We start from the raw sequence: 18,803 nt of genomic DNA on the forward strand, positions 1-18,803 counted from the left end.
TGAAAAGTGTTTTATGACCATTAATGATGCTTCGAGAAGAAGCGATGCTGACACTAGAAAGAAGCTATCAACTTATGAAAGCTTAAAGTGGCAGACCCTCACAGTGTTAAAATATGAGATCGGATTTCTCTCGAGGGATAAAGAAAATAACTCATGGTGGTAAACAAGAATTATAGTGCAGAATTTTACATTGAATTTTTTTTTTTCAGTATAGGCTGTTTGTGGTTAACCACAAAATTACACAATGGGCTATCTGTGCTCTGTCGGCCCGGCATGGCCAAGCGCGTTAAGGCGTGCGACTCGTAACCTGAGGGCCGCGGGTTCGCATCCCGGTCGCGCCAAACATGCTCGCCCTTTCAGCAGTGGGGGGCGTTATAATGTTACGGTCAATCCCACTATTCGTTAGTAAAAGAGTAGCCCAAGAGTTGGCGGTGGGTGGTGATGACTGGCTGCCTTCCCTCTAGTCTTACACTGCTAAATTAGGGATGGCTTGCACAGATAGCCCTCGAGTAGCTTTGTGCGAAATTCCAAAACAAACAAACAAACAAACTGTGCTCTGTCGAAACCTAGTTTCTAGTGTTGTAAGTCCACAGACATTCCGCTTTGCTACTGGGCGGCATTTTATTATAGTTCAATTTTTTTTTAAGCACTAATATTATATAACACTATTATAGTACCAAAACTTCAGAACATTTCAGTAAAATTCATTTAAGATGGTTGGATAGTATAAGAAGTGGGAGTGCTGTTGTAAAAGTATATTGCGCTGTACTTGGTGTTTCGAATATAAAATCTTGTGCGTTCATAACATTCAGTGAAGAAAAATAACGTGCGGAAACTGATAAAAATAACAATCTCTTTTAAATAGATTTATTCATAAGAAAATAAACCAATTGAAATAAACTATTATGTGAAATATTTAGGTTATTGAACTGTATATAATTATTAACGCTTGAAATGTATACTTTAAAATATAGGAAAACTGGATTGCCAAGTTAGTGTTAAATGTTACCATGATGAGCACAGAGCTTATGAATCATTCTAATTTGGAATATAATTGCTCGTGAATTTTGTTATAATTTGAAGTAGCTCAGCAGAAACAGCATGGGTCAGGTGGTTAGGGCGCTCTAATCCGAGAGTCGGGAGTTCGAATCTCTGTCACACCAAACATGATCGCCCTTTCAACTGTAGGGAAGTTATAATGTGACGGTCAATTCCATTATTCATTGCTAAAAGAGTAGCCCAAGAGCAAGTTTCCTCTAGTTTTATACTGCTAAATTATGGACGTCTAGCGCAGATAACCCTCGTGTAGCTTTGCGCGAAATTACAAACAAACAACTTTTACTATATTTCTTTCTGTATTTGGAAATTTAAAAATGTCGAATATAATTTTTTAAAAGCTTTCAGTTTAGTATTTACAAAATGTAAACACACGTGCTTGAATTACGCACGTTTGTGAAATAACGTATACTGTATGCAAAACTTGAGAGAATACTGCCAGTTAACATTTCCTGGGAATAAAAGTGTGAATGTTATTTATAATTTTTACTGTCAATAACATGTAAAGTAGATGCTGTAAAAGCAGCTTTTGAAATAAACATATATGTATAAATAACATTTAAAATCTAATTTTTTAGATTAAACCGATTCGGCCTTGTCATGTGAGATTATGTCTGTTAATGTAATATTAATTTTAAGAAAGTAAAACAAAATTAAAAATGTAAATAGAAGATTTTTATGAACCTAGCTTTTACGACTGTATTTTGGTATATCCATATATTGTCTTGTGGTAAATAACTCGGTATTGATAAAGATAAGGAAGGGCATGTTGATAACTGAAAAATGACAAACATCCCATTATGTGCTCTCTCTGTTAGAATCTGATACTGATTCTCTTTGTAATCTAATCACAGCTACATGGAAAAACAATACTAGTTTGAGCTGGCGAGTCAATTGAAAAGCATTACTATACACACGTTCGGAACGTGTTTTGGGAAGTAACTGGAAGAACTCGAAATCAGCATGTCATTTCTCGTTTCTTACGTTCACTGGTTCATAAAGACCTGGGGAAGATTTTTGTTTTGGTTCTATTTTTACGCTTCAGGTAGGTGTCTGTGTGTATGCTGCCATTATTATTTTATTGACAAAGTAAATTCGATAATTTAATAATGTTCAATATGTAAAGAGTAAGTCTTGCCAATGATAAACGTAATGGAAACTTTCTAAAATATTTTCCCTGCACTGTTTTGCCCGTTTCTGGAAAAGACCGATAATTCATAGTAGATTTTTTTTACTTGTCCAAGAAATAACCTTTCGTATATAGTAACTTGTTTTGGAAAATAACCACTAACATAAAAAAGCTTTTTGAATTTCGCGCAAAGCTACAGGAGGGAGATCTCCGCTAGTTGTCCAGAATTTAGCAGTGTAAGACTAGAAGGAAGGCAGCACCAACCACCGCCAACACATGGGTACTCTTTTTATCAGCAAATAGTGGGATTGATCGTAACTTTATAACGCCCCCACGGATGAAAGGACAAGCACGTTTGGTGTGACGGATTTAAACCCCTGACCCTCAGATTGAGAGTTGAGCTCCCAAACCGCTTGACCATGTAGGGCCACAGTTTTTTTGAATTGTCTAAAAATAACCAATACTATACAGCAAGTGCACTTAACTTGTCGAATAAGTAACCAATGATGTACAATATTTTGGTGCTGTATCTCAGAATAAATTAGTGACGTAATGCCTATCACCATAGTGACCGTTAAATAGCTAGTAGTGTATTCTCTGTTTTTGGGTCATGAACTTGTCATAAAAATGTCAATAACCTATTGTAACGTACTTTCGTTTGTCTCAGATATAACAAGTATTATATTTTAGGATTTCTTAGCTTATCCTATAAATAACGAATGCAATACCATGTAGTAACAATCAAATATGTATTTTGTTCTCTTTTTGGCTATCCCAAATATAAACAATATTATGTAGTAGTTTGTCCTAAGTGAGTAGGACCTAGCATGGCCAGGTGGTTAAGGCACTTGATTCGTAATCTGAGGGTCGAGGGTTCGAATCCCCGTCGCACCAAACATGCTCGTCCTTTCAACTGTGGGGGCGTTATAATGTGACGGTCAATCCCACTATTCGTTGGTAAAAGATTTGGCGGCGGGTGGTGATGACTAGCTGCTTTCCCTCTTGTCTTACACTGCTCAATTAGGGACGGCTAGCGCAGATAGCCCTCGTGTAGTTTTGCGTGAAATTCATAATAAACCGAACCAAACCTAAGTGAGTAGCACTATAGCTGATATATTTAGTGTTTTTCGATACCACATATTAGTTTAAGTGAAAGAAAGTATAACTTACAAATTTAATGAATGTTTTGCATAACTTTCTGTGATATTGTTTTAGATGTAGCTTCAGAGCCGCTAAAATCTAACTAACACTTAACATACTAGTCTGTTCAGTATATTAATAGCAGTCGAGTTCGCATACAGGTGGGAGTTTGACCAGATTTACTAGTAAACGTGGAATTCTCTGCTGCATATTTTTTATTTATGAAAACGATGTAATTTGTTCATAATATTACAAATATTGTAGAGATGGGTAAGGTGACACAGGTGTAAGCAAACCTGTAGTAAACTGAATGTTACAGAAACTGATATTTACCTTGTTTATAAGTTAGTTATTAAGCTCGAGAAGAGAGGTTAATGTTACAAAAAACACCTAATAACATAAAAATTACAATACTTACGCTTGTATAGACAAATGACTTGGGCTCGGCATGGTCAGAGGGTTAGAGAGCTCGACTGAGGGTCACGCGTTGGTAAAGGAGTAGCCCAACAAAGTGATGGTCAACTACCTTCTCTCTAGTTCTTCACTGCCAAATTAGAGACGGCTAGCGCAGATAGCTCTCTTGTAGCACGGTGAGCTCTGGTGACTAGCTGCCTTTCCTCTAGTCTTTCACTTCTAAATTAAAGACGGCTAGCGCAGATAGCTCTCTTGTAGCACGGTGAGCTCTGGTGACTAGCTGCCTTTCCTTTAGTTTTTCACTTCTAAATTAGGGACGGATAACGCAGATAGCCCTCGTGTAGATTCACGTGAAATTCATGACAAACCACAAATGATGTTTATGAGCCACTGCTTACATTCTAATAGCATCAGTAGTCATTAATGCTGTACATGTATTAGTCGGGCCTTGAATTTAATTATTTCAATATTAACTAAATATAAAAGTATTATTTTTTAAATCATGTATGAGAAATGGGGTAAGTAATGCAGAACTCACTGACCCCTAGTGTCGGAATTATGTAATATTTTGTTCCAGAAATAACTGATGTTATACGGGATGCCCCAAAAGTCTGGAAATATAAGTGATTTGCAGTTTTTTCTTAATTTCAGATACGTGACTGATTATGGCGCTGTCAAAGATTGAAATAATCCTACTGTTAATACAAACATGTTTCGAATTACAAGAATAGCGTGTGAAAAAATTTTGTAAAATTCATTCTATGGTTTCCGATTCTTCTGACACCTTGTATGATAGGCTGTTCATATTGTTTCCCGCTACAACACTAAGAAACATTATTCTTTTGAGGTCGCGAGTAGAAGGTCAGTCTAAAATATCAATTCATACAAAGTTGCGTTTTTTTTTACGTGGTTTTCAATACAATACAGTTGTACTTGGAATCGAGTTGTCATTTTTTGAGGTGATTAGTTTTTTTTGTAAAGTCATTATTATGTTGTTGTTAGTTACATTTCGCACAAAGTTACTGGAAGGCTATGAGCGCCACTGTCCGCTGTTATGTATTTAATTACAGTTAAGATTTGAGATCGCTTTTCTCATAACTTTCATTCGGGTTTGATTTTAGGAAACACCAACAAATTGTTTTAAATAAAAAGCTATACATCAAAACCAAGCAAGATGCTTGCATTCCATTAGTGTGTAAAGCTTACCTTATTCATTTGGTTCACTCTTTTAAGCACCACTGGTGAGCTGTAAATTCGGCGAAAATTGCCTGCTGCATCACAAGTAGCGAATCAGAGAATAGACAAGGCATCTACGTCATATTTTCTTCATGCTTTCTAAGATAATTAGGTTTTACTTTCTGATAACTCATAATTGACTATTAGCGTTGGTGCATAATCTCGTCCGTCAAAAGGTAGGTACAGGAATTTGCAAAGTGGAACAGTCCGACTCTGACGTCAGAACATTAGTATACTGCTAGAAATAGGTTTAACTGTAACGATTTCTGTGTGTGTTTTTTCTTATAGCAAAGCCACATCGGACTATCTGCTGAGCCCACCGAGGAGAATCGAACCCCTGATTTTAGTGTCGTAAATCCGTAGACTTACCGTTGTACTAGCGAGGGGCAAACGATTTCTCCAATAATTCATAAATAATTTATTAATTAAAATTAAATATCTATTGGTATTTGTAAGTAATGATAGTTTCTGTAATAATAACATTCCAGTTTCATTAATGATATAAAACAGTTGCTAGTTATTTTAAAACATCTACCACAAACTACGTAACTAAGTCTGTATACGTTTTCTTGTTATGAGGGCCGAGGTCCAGGAAAAGGAATAACGGAGTTCTGACCATTGAAACGCCATATATTTGTTGATAGTCAAAATGCATGTTTGCCTTCAACATTTTACTTTAGAGTTTTATGCAATATTCATAAATATTGTTAAAAGAGCTTGCATAATGATGACATATGTATATCATAAACCTGTTCCAGTTAAATTTTTTCCAGGATAATACAACGTATATGTTACTAATATTGTACAAATAGATATGTTTATAAAACAAGTTGCATGTACAGCAATGATTACAAGGAGAAAAAGCAATAAGGTTTACACAACCGTTCTTGTACATACCTGCTGTATTAACAATATAAATAAACATTTGAAACATTTAATTTCAGCATTGATCACTCGGTAGGCTTGGTTTGGTTTGTTCTGAATTCCGCGCAAAGCTACACGAGAGCTATCTGCGCTAGCCGTCCCTAATTTAGCAGTGTAAGACTAGAAAGAAGACAGCTAGTCATCACCACCCCCGCCAACTCTTGGACTACTCTTTTACCAACGAATAGTGGGATTTAAAATTACATTATAACACCCCGACGGTTGAAAGGGCAAGCATGTTTGGTGCGATGGAGATTCGAACCTGCGACCCTCAGATTACATCTCGAAAACCTTAACCACCTGCTCATGCAGGGCTTCGTTAAATGGTACCGGTTTACCATTCTGGCACGTTCATCCAGAAAAAAAAAAGTTTTGAGAGTGACAAATACTAAAGTAAAATGCTGCTTTACATTACTCAGCAGAATTACCAGACCTAGAACTCAGTTAGACTAATAACTCAGTTGTTCTAAGTAGTATTATAAAAAAAAAAGTATTCTACAGTCAAAATGTCATCTTTTAGAAATAAAAATTTATGTTTTTATTACAAACTCGTGTTTAAAATCTATCCTGAAACTTATTTTTTTCTGGAATCAACAGTTTTTTTCTTAATGATATCTGCCAAAAAGGAAGTGGACATAATTCCAAACAGTGATGAAAACTTGAGATCACAGCAAAGGTTCTCGGTGTCTCCAGAAGTTAGTTCAGCACTCCAACCGTCGTTTAACAGTCCCAACGCTCCAAGCACCAGATATATACCTGAACCAAGTTACGAATTCTATACGAACTCCAAAGACACTACATCTGCAAAAGATACACCTTTAAGAACATCTACATCTTTTGAAATATGGAGGACTTCTTCTTTTTGGATCCAGCAAGATTCTAACTTTATAATATCAAATAATGTTCATTTGACTTATTCAGATCCAATACAAAAACAACGTTTGACAAACACTAAGTATTTGGAAAATTCTCCTTTTGTTCACTCTGCTCCTGTTCTACCCATTTCAACTGGTGCTAAAACAACGCCTGAACTTAGAACTGTACACGATTTGAGAACTAAGACGTCGTTGAACAGCAATCGAGCAAAAAGAAAAAAATCAACCAAAGAAAATTCAGAAACGATGATAAATGAATTGTTTACTGACGAAAGGGTGTCAAATAACGAGAAAACTTCTTTAATGTTAGAGATAACGAACGGTGTAGTTTCGCCTTCTCTCTTCAATAACAATCTTTTCAATAAAAGTATTCTTGGTGGACTATCTACCTTGTGTAAGGACCTATCAAAATTTAGTTCTCTTTCTTCTACTACAGAAACTCCAAGAACAAGTAAACTGAAAAAAACATCAAGTCCTACCACTATTATGTCTCATATAATTTCGCCTCTAAACAAGAAAAGACAAAACTTGTAGACAGTCATCCATTTCCGTCCAAACAGAGTTCCTTTATGAGCTTGTTAGCTAACTCTTATAGGGCTAATCGTTCATCTCATTTCAGGGTTTTTATGTCGTCTGTGATTCACGATATTAAACCAAGTTTTGTAGTTCCACAAGAGAGAGTAATAAAATCTGTTACTTCAAAAGAAACTTCACTCATTGGAAATAAATCGCATACATCTTCTTTTTCAAGTAAAAAAGACAGCTCGATGGAAGCACCTTTTACAAAGGAAGACAAAGTTTTAATAACAAAAGGTAAGAAAAAAAACGTACAAAATTTAGGGGTTAAAGCAGTTATCAGAATAATTCCGATTTTCAACATTTGACTCGAAATAATTTTAGGTTATTAAATTTAGTATATCTATCTATACATATGCGTGATTTTACTTCGGGTTGATTTGCTATTTTATGTTAAAAAGACCAACAAAAATATCGCATGCCTAAGAGTTCAGAAGTTTTCAAAGTAAAAAGTAACAATGATATAGACTCTTAAGATTATCTACTGCATAGTTTTGCATAGAGTACTCAATAAATAATGGGTCGAACTGAATTCGAATTATATAAATTTTAGGATCAATTGAGCTAATTAGAAATTTTCTCCCACTACGTCGATACTACTACACTGGTTGATGGTGCCATTTATTCACTGCTTTCATTTTAAAGTAATTGTCGGTGCGCCATCTGTTGAACATTACAAGAGATATAAATTGGTAACCAAAATGTTATTTAGTGATGCTTTTAACTGGAGAAATAAAATGTAACCAATTTTGCACTTAATACTAAACCAATATACTGAGTTTTATTAAATGCAATCTAATAATTCCAAAATGCATACTCGTATAAGTTTTATATCATAAACTATGAAATTAGATTTTAGATCAGTCTAGTAATTGTCAATGTCAACATTTCTGCCGATGGGTCAGATGTAAGCTTTCAGGCTTGTAACACCAAAAACAAAAGAAAGTGGCCCTATACCCATGCTTGGCATAGTGAAGATAACCAATTGTGTAGCTTTACACTTAAAGCAAATTAAATAGAGATCAAAAGTGTTAAGGTGTGAAACTTATCACCCGTTACATTAACGTGTCCAAAGGGTAAAAGTTACTGAGTATAGATTGTTACGAAAGTTGCTTACGAAATATACTAATTTTTGTACACAATTTGATATTTTCTGAATGTTTAAGTACCTTAAAAATTGGTACTATGTTTGAAGGTTGTTATCATTTACAAAGCAGTGACGTAATGCTTTTCTTCATTGAACTTCTCTGCAATGACGTGCAGAAGATACTAAAAGGGTAATTTTCAAGCATCTCAAGGCAAACGTTTTTTTTTTCGTTTTGTGGAGGGTTAGAGAAGACTATGAAAACTGTGATTGCTTTTGGTACACACAGGGTAAAAAAGCCATAAAACAAACATATCTTTTTTATTCCAATTCATTTGGTCTCATAAACACTTAAAATGTAAAACGAAATAGCGAATTCTTGCTTATAAAACTTAACAGCATATAATAGTTATTACTTTATTACCGTAAAGAACTACGAGTTCTTGTTTGCTATTAATTTTAAAACTGAAACATTTTCCTCTTTATCACTCAGAGCAAGAAAGATAAGCCGTGGAAACAGGAGAATCTTTTATAATTGTTGTTACCAATTTTTATAAATGAGAAAAATGACACTTTTAGGGCATTAGGGCCGGAAGACAAGGGCTAAAGAATATCCAGCCATCTTCCCACTATGCACCTTGGTGTCTCTCTGTGCGTTTGTAGTCTAGTAATGAGTGAAATAGTTGAATTTCACTAAGTAATTTGTGCTATAACGTTTTAATAACGCTAATATTATATTGTCCTTTTAATTGAAAATACTAATATTTTCTCTCATTTTCACTTGTAGTGTAGCGGGGGATCTTAAAATTGAGTTTTCTACTTAAAACATGACCATTTTTGTAAACCAAAGTTGCTCCAAAGAACAAAACACACCTTTTTCAGTTACAACGTCATGTATAAGTGCATCATGACAATGTTATTTAACCCGAAATTGCCTAAATATCAACTTGATTTAGTCATGTAGAAAGATATAATTTTAAAATTGTATTTAATCTGAGATTTTTCTACAATTTAAACAGTATTATTTTTCACGGGATTTTTGTTTCATTTCATAAAAGGTTTGTTTGTTTGTTTTTGAATTTTGCGCAAAGCTACAAGAGGGCTATTTGTGCGAAATTCCAAACAAACAAACAAAAAACGAATAGTGGGATTGACTGTCACTTTATAATGTCCCCACGGGTGAAAGGTGGAGCATATTTGGTGTGACGGGGATTCGAACCCGCGATCCTCAGATTAACCCACCTTAACCCATCTGGCCATGCCGGGCCTTTTCATAGAAGGAATGTTGTTATTGCTTTAGTGCAATACTATAAAATGGGCTATCTGAGGAGAATCGAATCCTAGATTTTAGCGTTGTAAGACCGTAAACATATCCCTGACTCACTGGAGGACTTCATAGAAGAAATAAGCAAGTGCATTTGTCTCATTATTACAATATCATTTATCACACTTCAATAACATGTGATATAAATATGCATGTAATGATACCCAGTACCAAAGTAATGATGGGCCCTGGCATGGCCAGGCGGGTAGGGCGCTCAACCCGTAATCTGAGGGTCGCGGGTTCGAATCCCCATCACAGTAAACATGCTCGCGTTTCAGCCATGGGTCGTTTTAATGTGACGGTCAATTACACTATTCTTTGTAAAAGAGTAGCCCAAAAGTTGGCTGAGGGTAGTGATGACTAGCTGCCTTCCCTCTATACTTACACTGCTAAATCAGGGTCGGCTAGCGCAGATAGCCCTTGTGTAGCTATGCGCGAAATTAAAAAAAACAACCCACAAACAAACCACAGTGATGATACAGTTTTGAAATACAAACGTATTCTCGGATCACTTATGCATCACTTTCAATTTAAGCAGACGGTCTTACCCTGACAACTTTCTTCCTTAATATTTTGACATCAGCATATCATAAACCTTATTGTTTTATGACATATTCATGCTTTGTGTCAGAAGTGATAACCTCATGTCGTTTTCGTCGGATATCCACTCCTCTGCTAAAAGGAGTATTAGTTGTTTCTAAAACTAGCTAGTTAGTTTAAATGTTGAGCTGGTTGTATGACGTGTAGGAACAAATATCGTCACAATTCCTGTAAAGGCTGGGCTTTTATTTTAAATTGTTGCACATTGATATTGAAATTAAGCAGTACTATAATCAGTTTATACACTTCAGTTCTTTGCATTTGTTGTATTTATTAGTAAATAGCGTCATAGTCAGTATAGAATTGAAATATTTGTTCTTGACCATTATAACGTAACCTACTAAGTAACTCAGACCTATTTTTAGCTTTAAAGTTTTGATCTTTTGCGAGTACACAGCTACCAACAAGAGCATTGGAGAAGCTATTCAAGTAAAACCAATAAATGTTTCCATGACAACAAAGACTGGAAGAGAAGAAACATTAGCAGCAGCTGGACCAATCAAGACAAGTCCTCAATATTTCATTCCATTTAAATTTGCTTATATTTCCTTAAAGCTGGGAACGGACTGGTCTGAATTCTGTACCGGAAAAGAATTTATTCGTAAGGAAATCGCTGATTTAATCTCAAAAAAGGGAGTTTCAGTAGAATTCAACCAGATTGTGTTTTTTGACATTCTTGGAGACTGTCGAGCTGTGTTTGACAAGAAAAATAACTTCACTACTTTTCGAGACGGCGAAGGTCGCTTTATACAAATCAGTTTATTTCTATTAAATAAAAATGGACATTACGACTTCAATTTGACGGAAACATGTGGCGCCCTCTTGAAGTCTGGTGCTAACGATGTCAAGAACACCATATACGACAGAAAAGTAGGTGAATATGTATATTTTTATTTTTGCCATGTTATATAATAGTGCATTCATAGTATGTGCTGAGACACACTACAGTGTCGTAACAGAGCTGGCAGTTTCAAAGCAAAAAAAAAGAACAACAAACAACCCATTTTTTAGAGTTATTCTAGAATATACGTTAAAATAACAATTTTAAATCTTATATTCCTATGCCTGACGGCCCGACATAGCCAAGTAGTTAAGGCAATCGCCTCGTAATCCGAGGGTTGCGGGTTCGAATCCCCGTCACATCAAACAGTCCCACTATTCTTTGATAAAAGAGTAGCCCAAGAGTTGGTGGTGGGTGATGATGACTAGCTGTCTTCCCTGTAGTCTTACACTGCTAAATTAGGGATGGCTAGCACAAATAGCCCTCGAGTAGCTTTACGCGAAATTCAAACAAAACCTATGCCTGATATAGTCTAGTGGAAAGGGTGCTCTACTTGAAGTATATGAATCTCTGGCTTGAATTCTCTCACAAACATAATTGCCCTTTCAGCCGTGAGGGCGTTATAATGTGATGGTCAGTCCCACTATTTGATTATAATAGACCAAAATTTGTCAGTGGGTGGTGTTAATTAGTTGTTTTCCCTCTTGTTTTACAGTTTAGGGACAGTTATCTCAAATAGCTTTCGAATAAATTTGCGAGAAATTAAACAAATCAAAAGCTCTTCTTCTTACGTCTTAAACGACCCTATTTTCTCGCATGCTACAATTTTACTAAGCCTTTACCGTAGCTAAGAACAGCATTAATCGAGCTGTGGTACATCGTTGTATACAAAAGCGAGGTGAAAAAAATGGAAACCGACAAACTGTGATTTCTTTTAAATTTTTCTGTAGACTATTTGATAATGTTTGATATAAAGGGACTTGACATTTTATCAATTTAGAAATGCTAAGGAAAATTTATAAGTTTTGTTTGTTTGGAATTAAGCACAAAACTACACAATGTGCTATTTATGCTCTACCCGTCCCAAATTTAGCAGTGTAAGACTAGAGGGAAGGCAGCTAGTCATCACCACCCACCGCCAACTCTTGATCTACTCTTTTACCAACGAATAGTGGGATTGAATGTTACATTATAACGCTCCCACGCCTGAAAGGGCGAGTATGTTTGGTGTGATGGAGACTCGAGCCCGCGACCCTCGGATTATATTAAATAGAGTAAATTGTGTAAAATTTTGTCACATTACATCAGTTATTGAAACAAATAACAGTTACAAGTGTCTTTAAATTTAATTTTTCTTAAGTATTATAACCCAGTGAAATGTGTAAATGCTGTTAACATAACACTGGATGAACGTTTAGTTACTGAAACAAATACAAATTATAAATGTTTTTGTAACACAACCTATGAAATTTGTCAGATTGTTTGTACTTGCATGATATTTATTTTAAAGGCTGGACATTTGTTGTCCAGAACAAATTATACTTAATTTGTGTGTTTGCATTAAGAACAAAGTTACACAATGGGTAATGCTCTGCCCACCATGGATATCGAAACCCGATTTGAATAATTTCTATCGACCATTGTGTGCTCTGTTTTTTATAAAGATTGTAGTTGTAACGGTGCGAGTGACTGATGTTCAGAAAATGTTAGACTTTGATATTAACAATTCTGTTTAATCTTATCTTCAAGGTTATACTAGTTCAGTTTTTTCTTAGATTTACACCATTCTGGTCGACGACCTAACCAAAACAAATTCACGGATAATGAAAATCAAATGTGTCTAAGTTAACGACGGTATACTTAATGTGATAGTCAATCCCACTATTCGATTTTAAAAGAGTAGACAAAGAGTTGGTGGTGGATGGTGATGACTAGTTGTCTTCCCTCTAGTCTTGCCCCTCAGTGGCTCAGCGGTATGTCTGCGGACTTACAATTTTAAAATCCGGGTTTTGATACCCGTGGTGGGCAGAGCACAGATAGCCCATTGTGTAGCTTTGTGATTAATTCAAAACAACAACAACCCTCTAGTCTTACACTGCAAAATTAGGGACGGCTAGCGCAGATGGCCCTCGTGTAGCTCTGAGCGAATTTCAAAACAAAACAATTAACTTTCATTTGTAGCTACGGTATGTGAAGGAAGAAAAGTGGTTGATACGTTTAAGGTTTAATTAAAGAGTGCAGAATGTGATTAATAAGAAGTGTTCAACAGTTTTATTTGTAATTAACAACTTAAACACTAGGAGGTGTTTGGTAATTCCTTTTAGGTGTAATTAAGACTGCAGCGTGTAAAAAAAAAGAAGTGTTAATAATTTTAGAAGTAAATAAGAAATAAAATGTGTAATAAGTGACTAATGGTTAACACATTATAGGAGAGTCCCAAAGTCAATGTTTTTCTCACTGAAAAAAAAAGTGTGATTTTATGTGTATCTTTAACACAGCAGTACATTTTACATTTCTGTATAGCTTAGGACTATATTTAGCATAGCCAGCATAACTTACAAAGTCTATTCTTACTTACGTTTTCATTATCTATTCAGGTATACAGTATACAGGTCGAATTTAGAACCAAGGACGAGAGACCTTATACAAAACCTTTGTCACCAGGAAACAGGAGAGTCATCACGGTGATGTCTGTCGCTGGTGTTTGCGTGCTTGCTGTTATCTTGGTATGATTTGTGTTTAAGGCCATGTTATGTAATCTAAGAAGAAAACAATAACAAAAAGTAACGTATAAAAATGTTTAAAACTTCGTATAAAACTTTATATTTACAAAATATGATTATTCAGCAAAATAAATTTTTAGAGAAATTTCTTCATGATTTCTTCATGATTTCTGTTTCTTCATTCATCGTGATGAGTAAAAATAATGTTTCGAATTTTATATACAACGTACTTTATATACAACATATTTATTCCATAGTTTGTTGCAATTAAATATTTGCACGTGCTAATAATTTTGCTTTTTTATTTTTTTTTGCATTTGATTTTTCATCTAAGTAAAGTCACTTTTATATGTGCCCGACATGGTCGGGTGGGTTAAGGGTTCGACTCGTAATCCGAGGGTCGCGGGTTTGAATCCCGGTCGCGCCAAACATCCTCGCCCTTTCAGCCGTTGGGGCGTTATAATGTGACGGTCAATCCCACTATTTGTTGGTAAAAGAATAGCCCAAGAGTTGGCGGTGGGTGGTGATGACTAGCTGCTTTCCCTCTAGTCTCACACTGCAAAATTAGGGACGGCTAACGCAAATAGCCCTCGAGTAGCTTTGCGCGAAACTAAAAAGAAACAAATGAAAAACAAAAACTTTCTTACTGTTTTTATATCATGCCTAGACGCGTATACCTCTTGTTGTAGACAGTACTCAGTGATGGCGCTACGGTCTCGTTGAGAAGGCAAGTTAAATACGTTTCTCATTTGGACATTGAACTGACCTTTTGACCTCGCTGGTGTAAGATTCCTCGCACAGTAGAATCAGGTAGTATACATATATATTCTTAAAGAAAACAAACTGTGAAGACAACACACAAATTCGAAAATGTATTCTAGAAATAAACTGTTCTTTATTTGTCATTAATCCTTTTAAGAGAAGTGATACAGTATCCAGAAGATATTATGATATTAAACAGTCAAATCCTCAAGAAAAGGTCTTCTTTTATATTTTTTTACAATATTCTCTAAACACAGACAGCATCTGCTTCAAAAGACCTGGTAAAGTGAGAAATTATAACAGCTTGTAAATATTGACCATATTGAATAGAGATATTGTAGGTTATTTGAAAAATAGCTCATTTTATGTAGGCTCAAACATTCTCAGTTCAGGTAAATAAAACAGCAAAATTCATAAAAAACGTTTCATCTATTTCAAACTATCAAGGAGTTATACCTCTTCGTCTCTTGAAAGAGAACTTGAAATCTTAACGAGTTTCTCATCGCTAAATAAAGTTTTGTTTTTCTTTAATATCAACAGTTCGAAAATTACTGATTTCTAAGCCTATCAGAAATCCATCCGCACTTGATAGATAGGTTTATAAACCTTATAAACCTGCATTTCAACATTACCAGATTCTTACACGTACGTAGTCTTTTACGTATATGATAAATTTCAATTAACGCTCTAGTGAATTACGAATGAGAAGGTGATTCGAATATTTTTAAAATAAATTTATACACGAAAACTAAATGTAGGTACGACTGAGTACGAAAGTGATCAGCTAATGGCTTGATTTCATGCCAGGTAAAATAATTTCCTCTTATGATATGAAGCTAGTGTGTATACATAACATTAACCACATGTCATAAAATGATTTACTGCAGTAGTTTAACATGTGACATCACAGTTAATAAGTATTATCGATATTTGCAAGTAATAAAGAAAGTTGTGAAAGACATTTCGTAAAATCACTCATATTTGAAAAGCTTTATGGTTCGCGTAAGGACATGTATTTCGTTACGTGTTTTATTAAATTTTGTTATACATTAACATTATTTGGGTATAGTAAAAATAATAATTGAAATACCACTACTACAGACTAATACCTTTTTTCACACTTGTTTCTTCATTCTCAACTCTAGGCCATCATAAGACATCGACATAAACGAACCAGTAAGTGTGAACAACGCCATCAAGAAGACAACAGTTTAGATTGTTTTCATACCGTTACTAACAATCAGCAAAAAGAATTCCAATTTTCGGCGAGATCATTTTTCAATCAAGCTTTCGATGAACTGGTAAGTTTTTTCCTCGGTGAGAAATCCAGTAATTTTTTAAGATTCATCATTAATATCATTTGAAACACTTAACAGAAAATGTTGTCTCTATTTAATTTAAAATTGCATTTAAAAGAGACAAAGATGACGATGAAAATTAATTACTCATAAAACTTCAGAAACATTGATGCTTAATAATACTTCAATATTTTGACTTACGCCTTAGGTTTAATCAGAGTTCAATGTATTGCAAAAACTAAGTGCAACTGATGAGTTGTTTTTGAAATGCAATTTAAGATCACATCTTGCTGTTTAAAAGGAAAAAGGTATGCAAGGATTTAGAAATCCCATTTTAAACTACAAAACACGTTTCAACCCTCTAAACTTGAGTCACTATAAGGTGTTAACCCAGTTGGCAGATTTATACAAAATGTACTGGTATACACTTGGTGCATGTAAATACAGGGATATAATGATAACGAGCAACCACGAAATACGTAAAAAAGAAAAAAAGTCTATTTTAAAGAGATCTTAATCGTCGAAATTCAAATGTATACAGTTTATATCTGAGTATTCAGATTAATTCTGCAATGTTGTCAAGAGTGCAAATTAGTTCAATGTCTAACCAAATAACTTCAAAATTAATTCCAGAAATATGTCCAGAATCGATCAGTTTGCTTCCTTTTTAACTGCACATTTATGTCCTTTTTAAAACGATAATTGAACTTATCAGTTATTTCGCCGATACATATATACTAAACTATGCGTGTACTTCACTTTTATTTATTTATTTTTCATTTAATAGGTTTAATTTATTTATTAAAATGTGGTGTATGGGGTTATTTTCACGAAAGCATCTCATGAAACAATCTTTCCTAAGACTGTTTAACAAAAGGTTTCGTATCTGAAGAACTTTCTTTCCTAACCTTGCGATAGGTAAATTAAGAGGGGCGTGGCTTTACTTGTAGGTGCGTATCAAAAGGACATAATCAGCGCATTAGAAAACAGCTTACCTATTACAAAAAAGGGGGATTTGTTGTTAAATAATTTTGAATATTTGTTTGTTTTACTATTGTTAGTGCTCTGTTGGTAATGCCCGGATTAAAACTCTTCTCTTTAGCCACATGTTCCAAATCAGTAACTTCATTAAATCATTATTATTTTTGTAAACGGTAAGTCCAGTTAGGCCTTGACTTGACCACCTTTCCATGGCATGTATAGCTACAAATTATACGTTAAAATTTGCTTATTTTAATTTAATACATTACACTGTGTGTATTCAGTACTTGTAGTTCAAATGATTAAAATTTTAATCTTAAAATATTAAATTTTCAAAATATTTCAGGAAACATGTCCCTAGACCCTTCTAGAAATAGTATGCTTTGCACGTACATCATATTCCACGTTACTTTCTACGACAATGAATTCCAGTATTATGAATTACAAGAAAAACATAAGCTCATGTCGGAGGAATTATTCAACAATCTTTGGATCAAATAATCACTTCTTTAAAAAGAAATAAACCTCAGGATCATTTATACCCATGAGGTAAAACAAAGATTCTATTTGTAGTTTTTATAGAATTGTTATGAAGTTATACACTTCAAAATAAACCTCAGGATGAATTGAGGGTGTTTAGTAAATCACACGAATGCGTTTTTGGCAGAAGTGTGCAGACGTCTCTTTCATGCCGTTTTCTATTCTTCAATTTTTTGTTTCATTTGTACAGAAACATATCAGGGAAAATAGTTTAACACACACGAGCATTTAGTACCAGTTTTAATTTTTATTTATTTATTTTTATGGAGTGAATAATGGCACACATAACGGGACCAACGAAGAAGTTTCCAAATAACTTTCAATTAAGCCTCGTGTATGCTTGGAAATAATAATTATTTTTGCAAACAGTTGGGAAGCTTCAGACTGTCTTCGTTTAATTCTCCCTTAAAGTTAATGTTTGTGGTATTTACAAGTAATAACATTGTTATTTAAGACAGACGAGGAAAACCTGATTAAAACAGTAATTCTTAACACTTGGGTCACTAAGCCATTTTGAGTGCGTTGCTAAGGTTCTTCAATAACTGTCTAAACTTTGTTTTGTAGTCCTATAGTGGCTGTGCCAAAGAAGTACATATGAAGACATGAATCGCCAAGCTAGTACCGTGATAACAAACTGGGTCACAGCAAAAAAAATAATAAAATAAAAAATCTGATACTACTGGATTGAAGGGTAGCATTAGCGTGGATGGAAAAGTTCAACGATATTTCAGATGGGTACAGGTACCTTCCACCCTCCTTGCCAATGGCGCGGTTCTGTATATATCTGTTTTCCTTTTGTTGTTTTTTAAAAATTAATAATATTTTATATATTTCTCTGCACGTCTGATCAACGTTTTTTTTTTTTTTTTTACAGGATATGCTATCACACTCAGTAGATTCCACTGTTCTCACAAGTTTCAGCTGTAACTATGAAGCAATGGAAGACGAGTTTAAGGTAAAGAAACTGAAGTTAAAACTAGAGCTTTTCATTTCAACTGTCAATGAGACTAAAGCAAATCTATAGACGTTTTCAGAAATATGGTTTTATCACTTTTAACATAAGAGCATATGATATGTACAAGTTTACTGAAAGATTTGGAGTTGGAAATTGATACCACTGGGCACACTTTACACTTTCAGTTGTGCGAGTTGTAAAAGAGTCATTATTCAGCTCAAAGAGTTGAACAAACTTCTTTTGACAACAAATGCTTTAGTTTACCTTTCCATTGTCCAATACTTTAAGCTTAGGAATGGCTACACTTTAACCATAAGGGTTTCTGCATTGCCTAACCATTTAGCTTGCATTTGCATGAGATGCTGTTCAGGTTTTAAAGCCCAATTCTGCTTCATTTTTTTGTAT

The 18,803-nt window shown here is 34.6% G+C and overlaps 1 protein-coding gene across 4 annotated transcripts in view; it reads left to right on the top strand.

The window, feature by feature from the left end:
• Positions 1–1,921: 1,921 nt before the first annotated feature.
• The window catches only part of LOC143222619 (uncharacterized), a 36,431-nt gene continuing 19,549 nt past the window's right edge, over positions 1,922–18,803 (top strand). For 3 of the 4 annotated variants that reach the window (XM_076449323.1, XM_076449324.1, XM_076449326.1), the window contains exons 1-6: positions 1,966–2,101; positions 6,497–7,587; positions 10,756–11,228; positions 13,737–13,865; positions 15,770–15,925; positions 18,318–18,398. In XM_076449323.1, coding sequence (XP_076305438.1) covers positions 7,344–7,587; positions 10,756–11,228; positions 13,737–13,865; positions 15,770–15,925; positions 18,318–18,398 — 1,083 coding nt within the window. In that variant the 5' untranslated portion in view covers positions 1,966–2,101; positions 6,497–7,343. Of the gene's footprint in view, positions 2,102–6,496; positions 7,588–10,755; positions 11,229–13,736; positions 13,866–15,769; positions 15,926–18,317; positions 18,399–18,803 lie in introns of all 4 variants that reach the window. The other variant, XM_076449325.1, reaches the window with a different exon arrangement.

This window comes from Tachypleus tridentatus, chromosome 8 (assembly GCF_004210375.1).
Source record: "Tachypleus tridentatus isolate NWPU-2018 chromosome 8, ASM421037v1, whole genome shotgun sequence".
NCBI classification, from domain to species: Eukaryota; Metazoa; Arthropoda; class Merostomata; order Xiphosura; family Limulidae; genus Tachypleus; species Tachypleus tridentatus.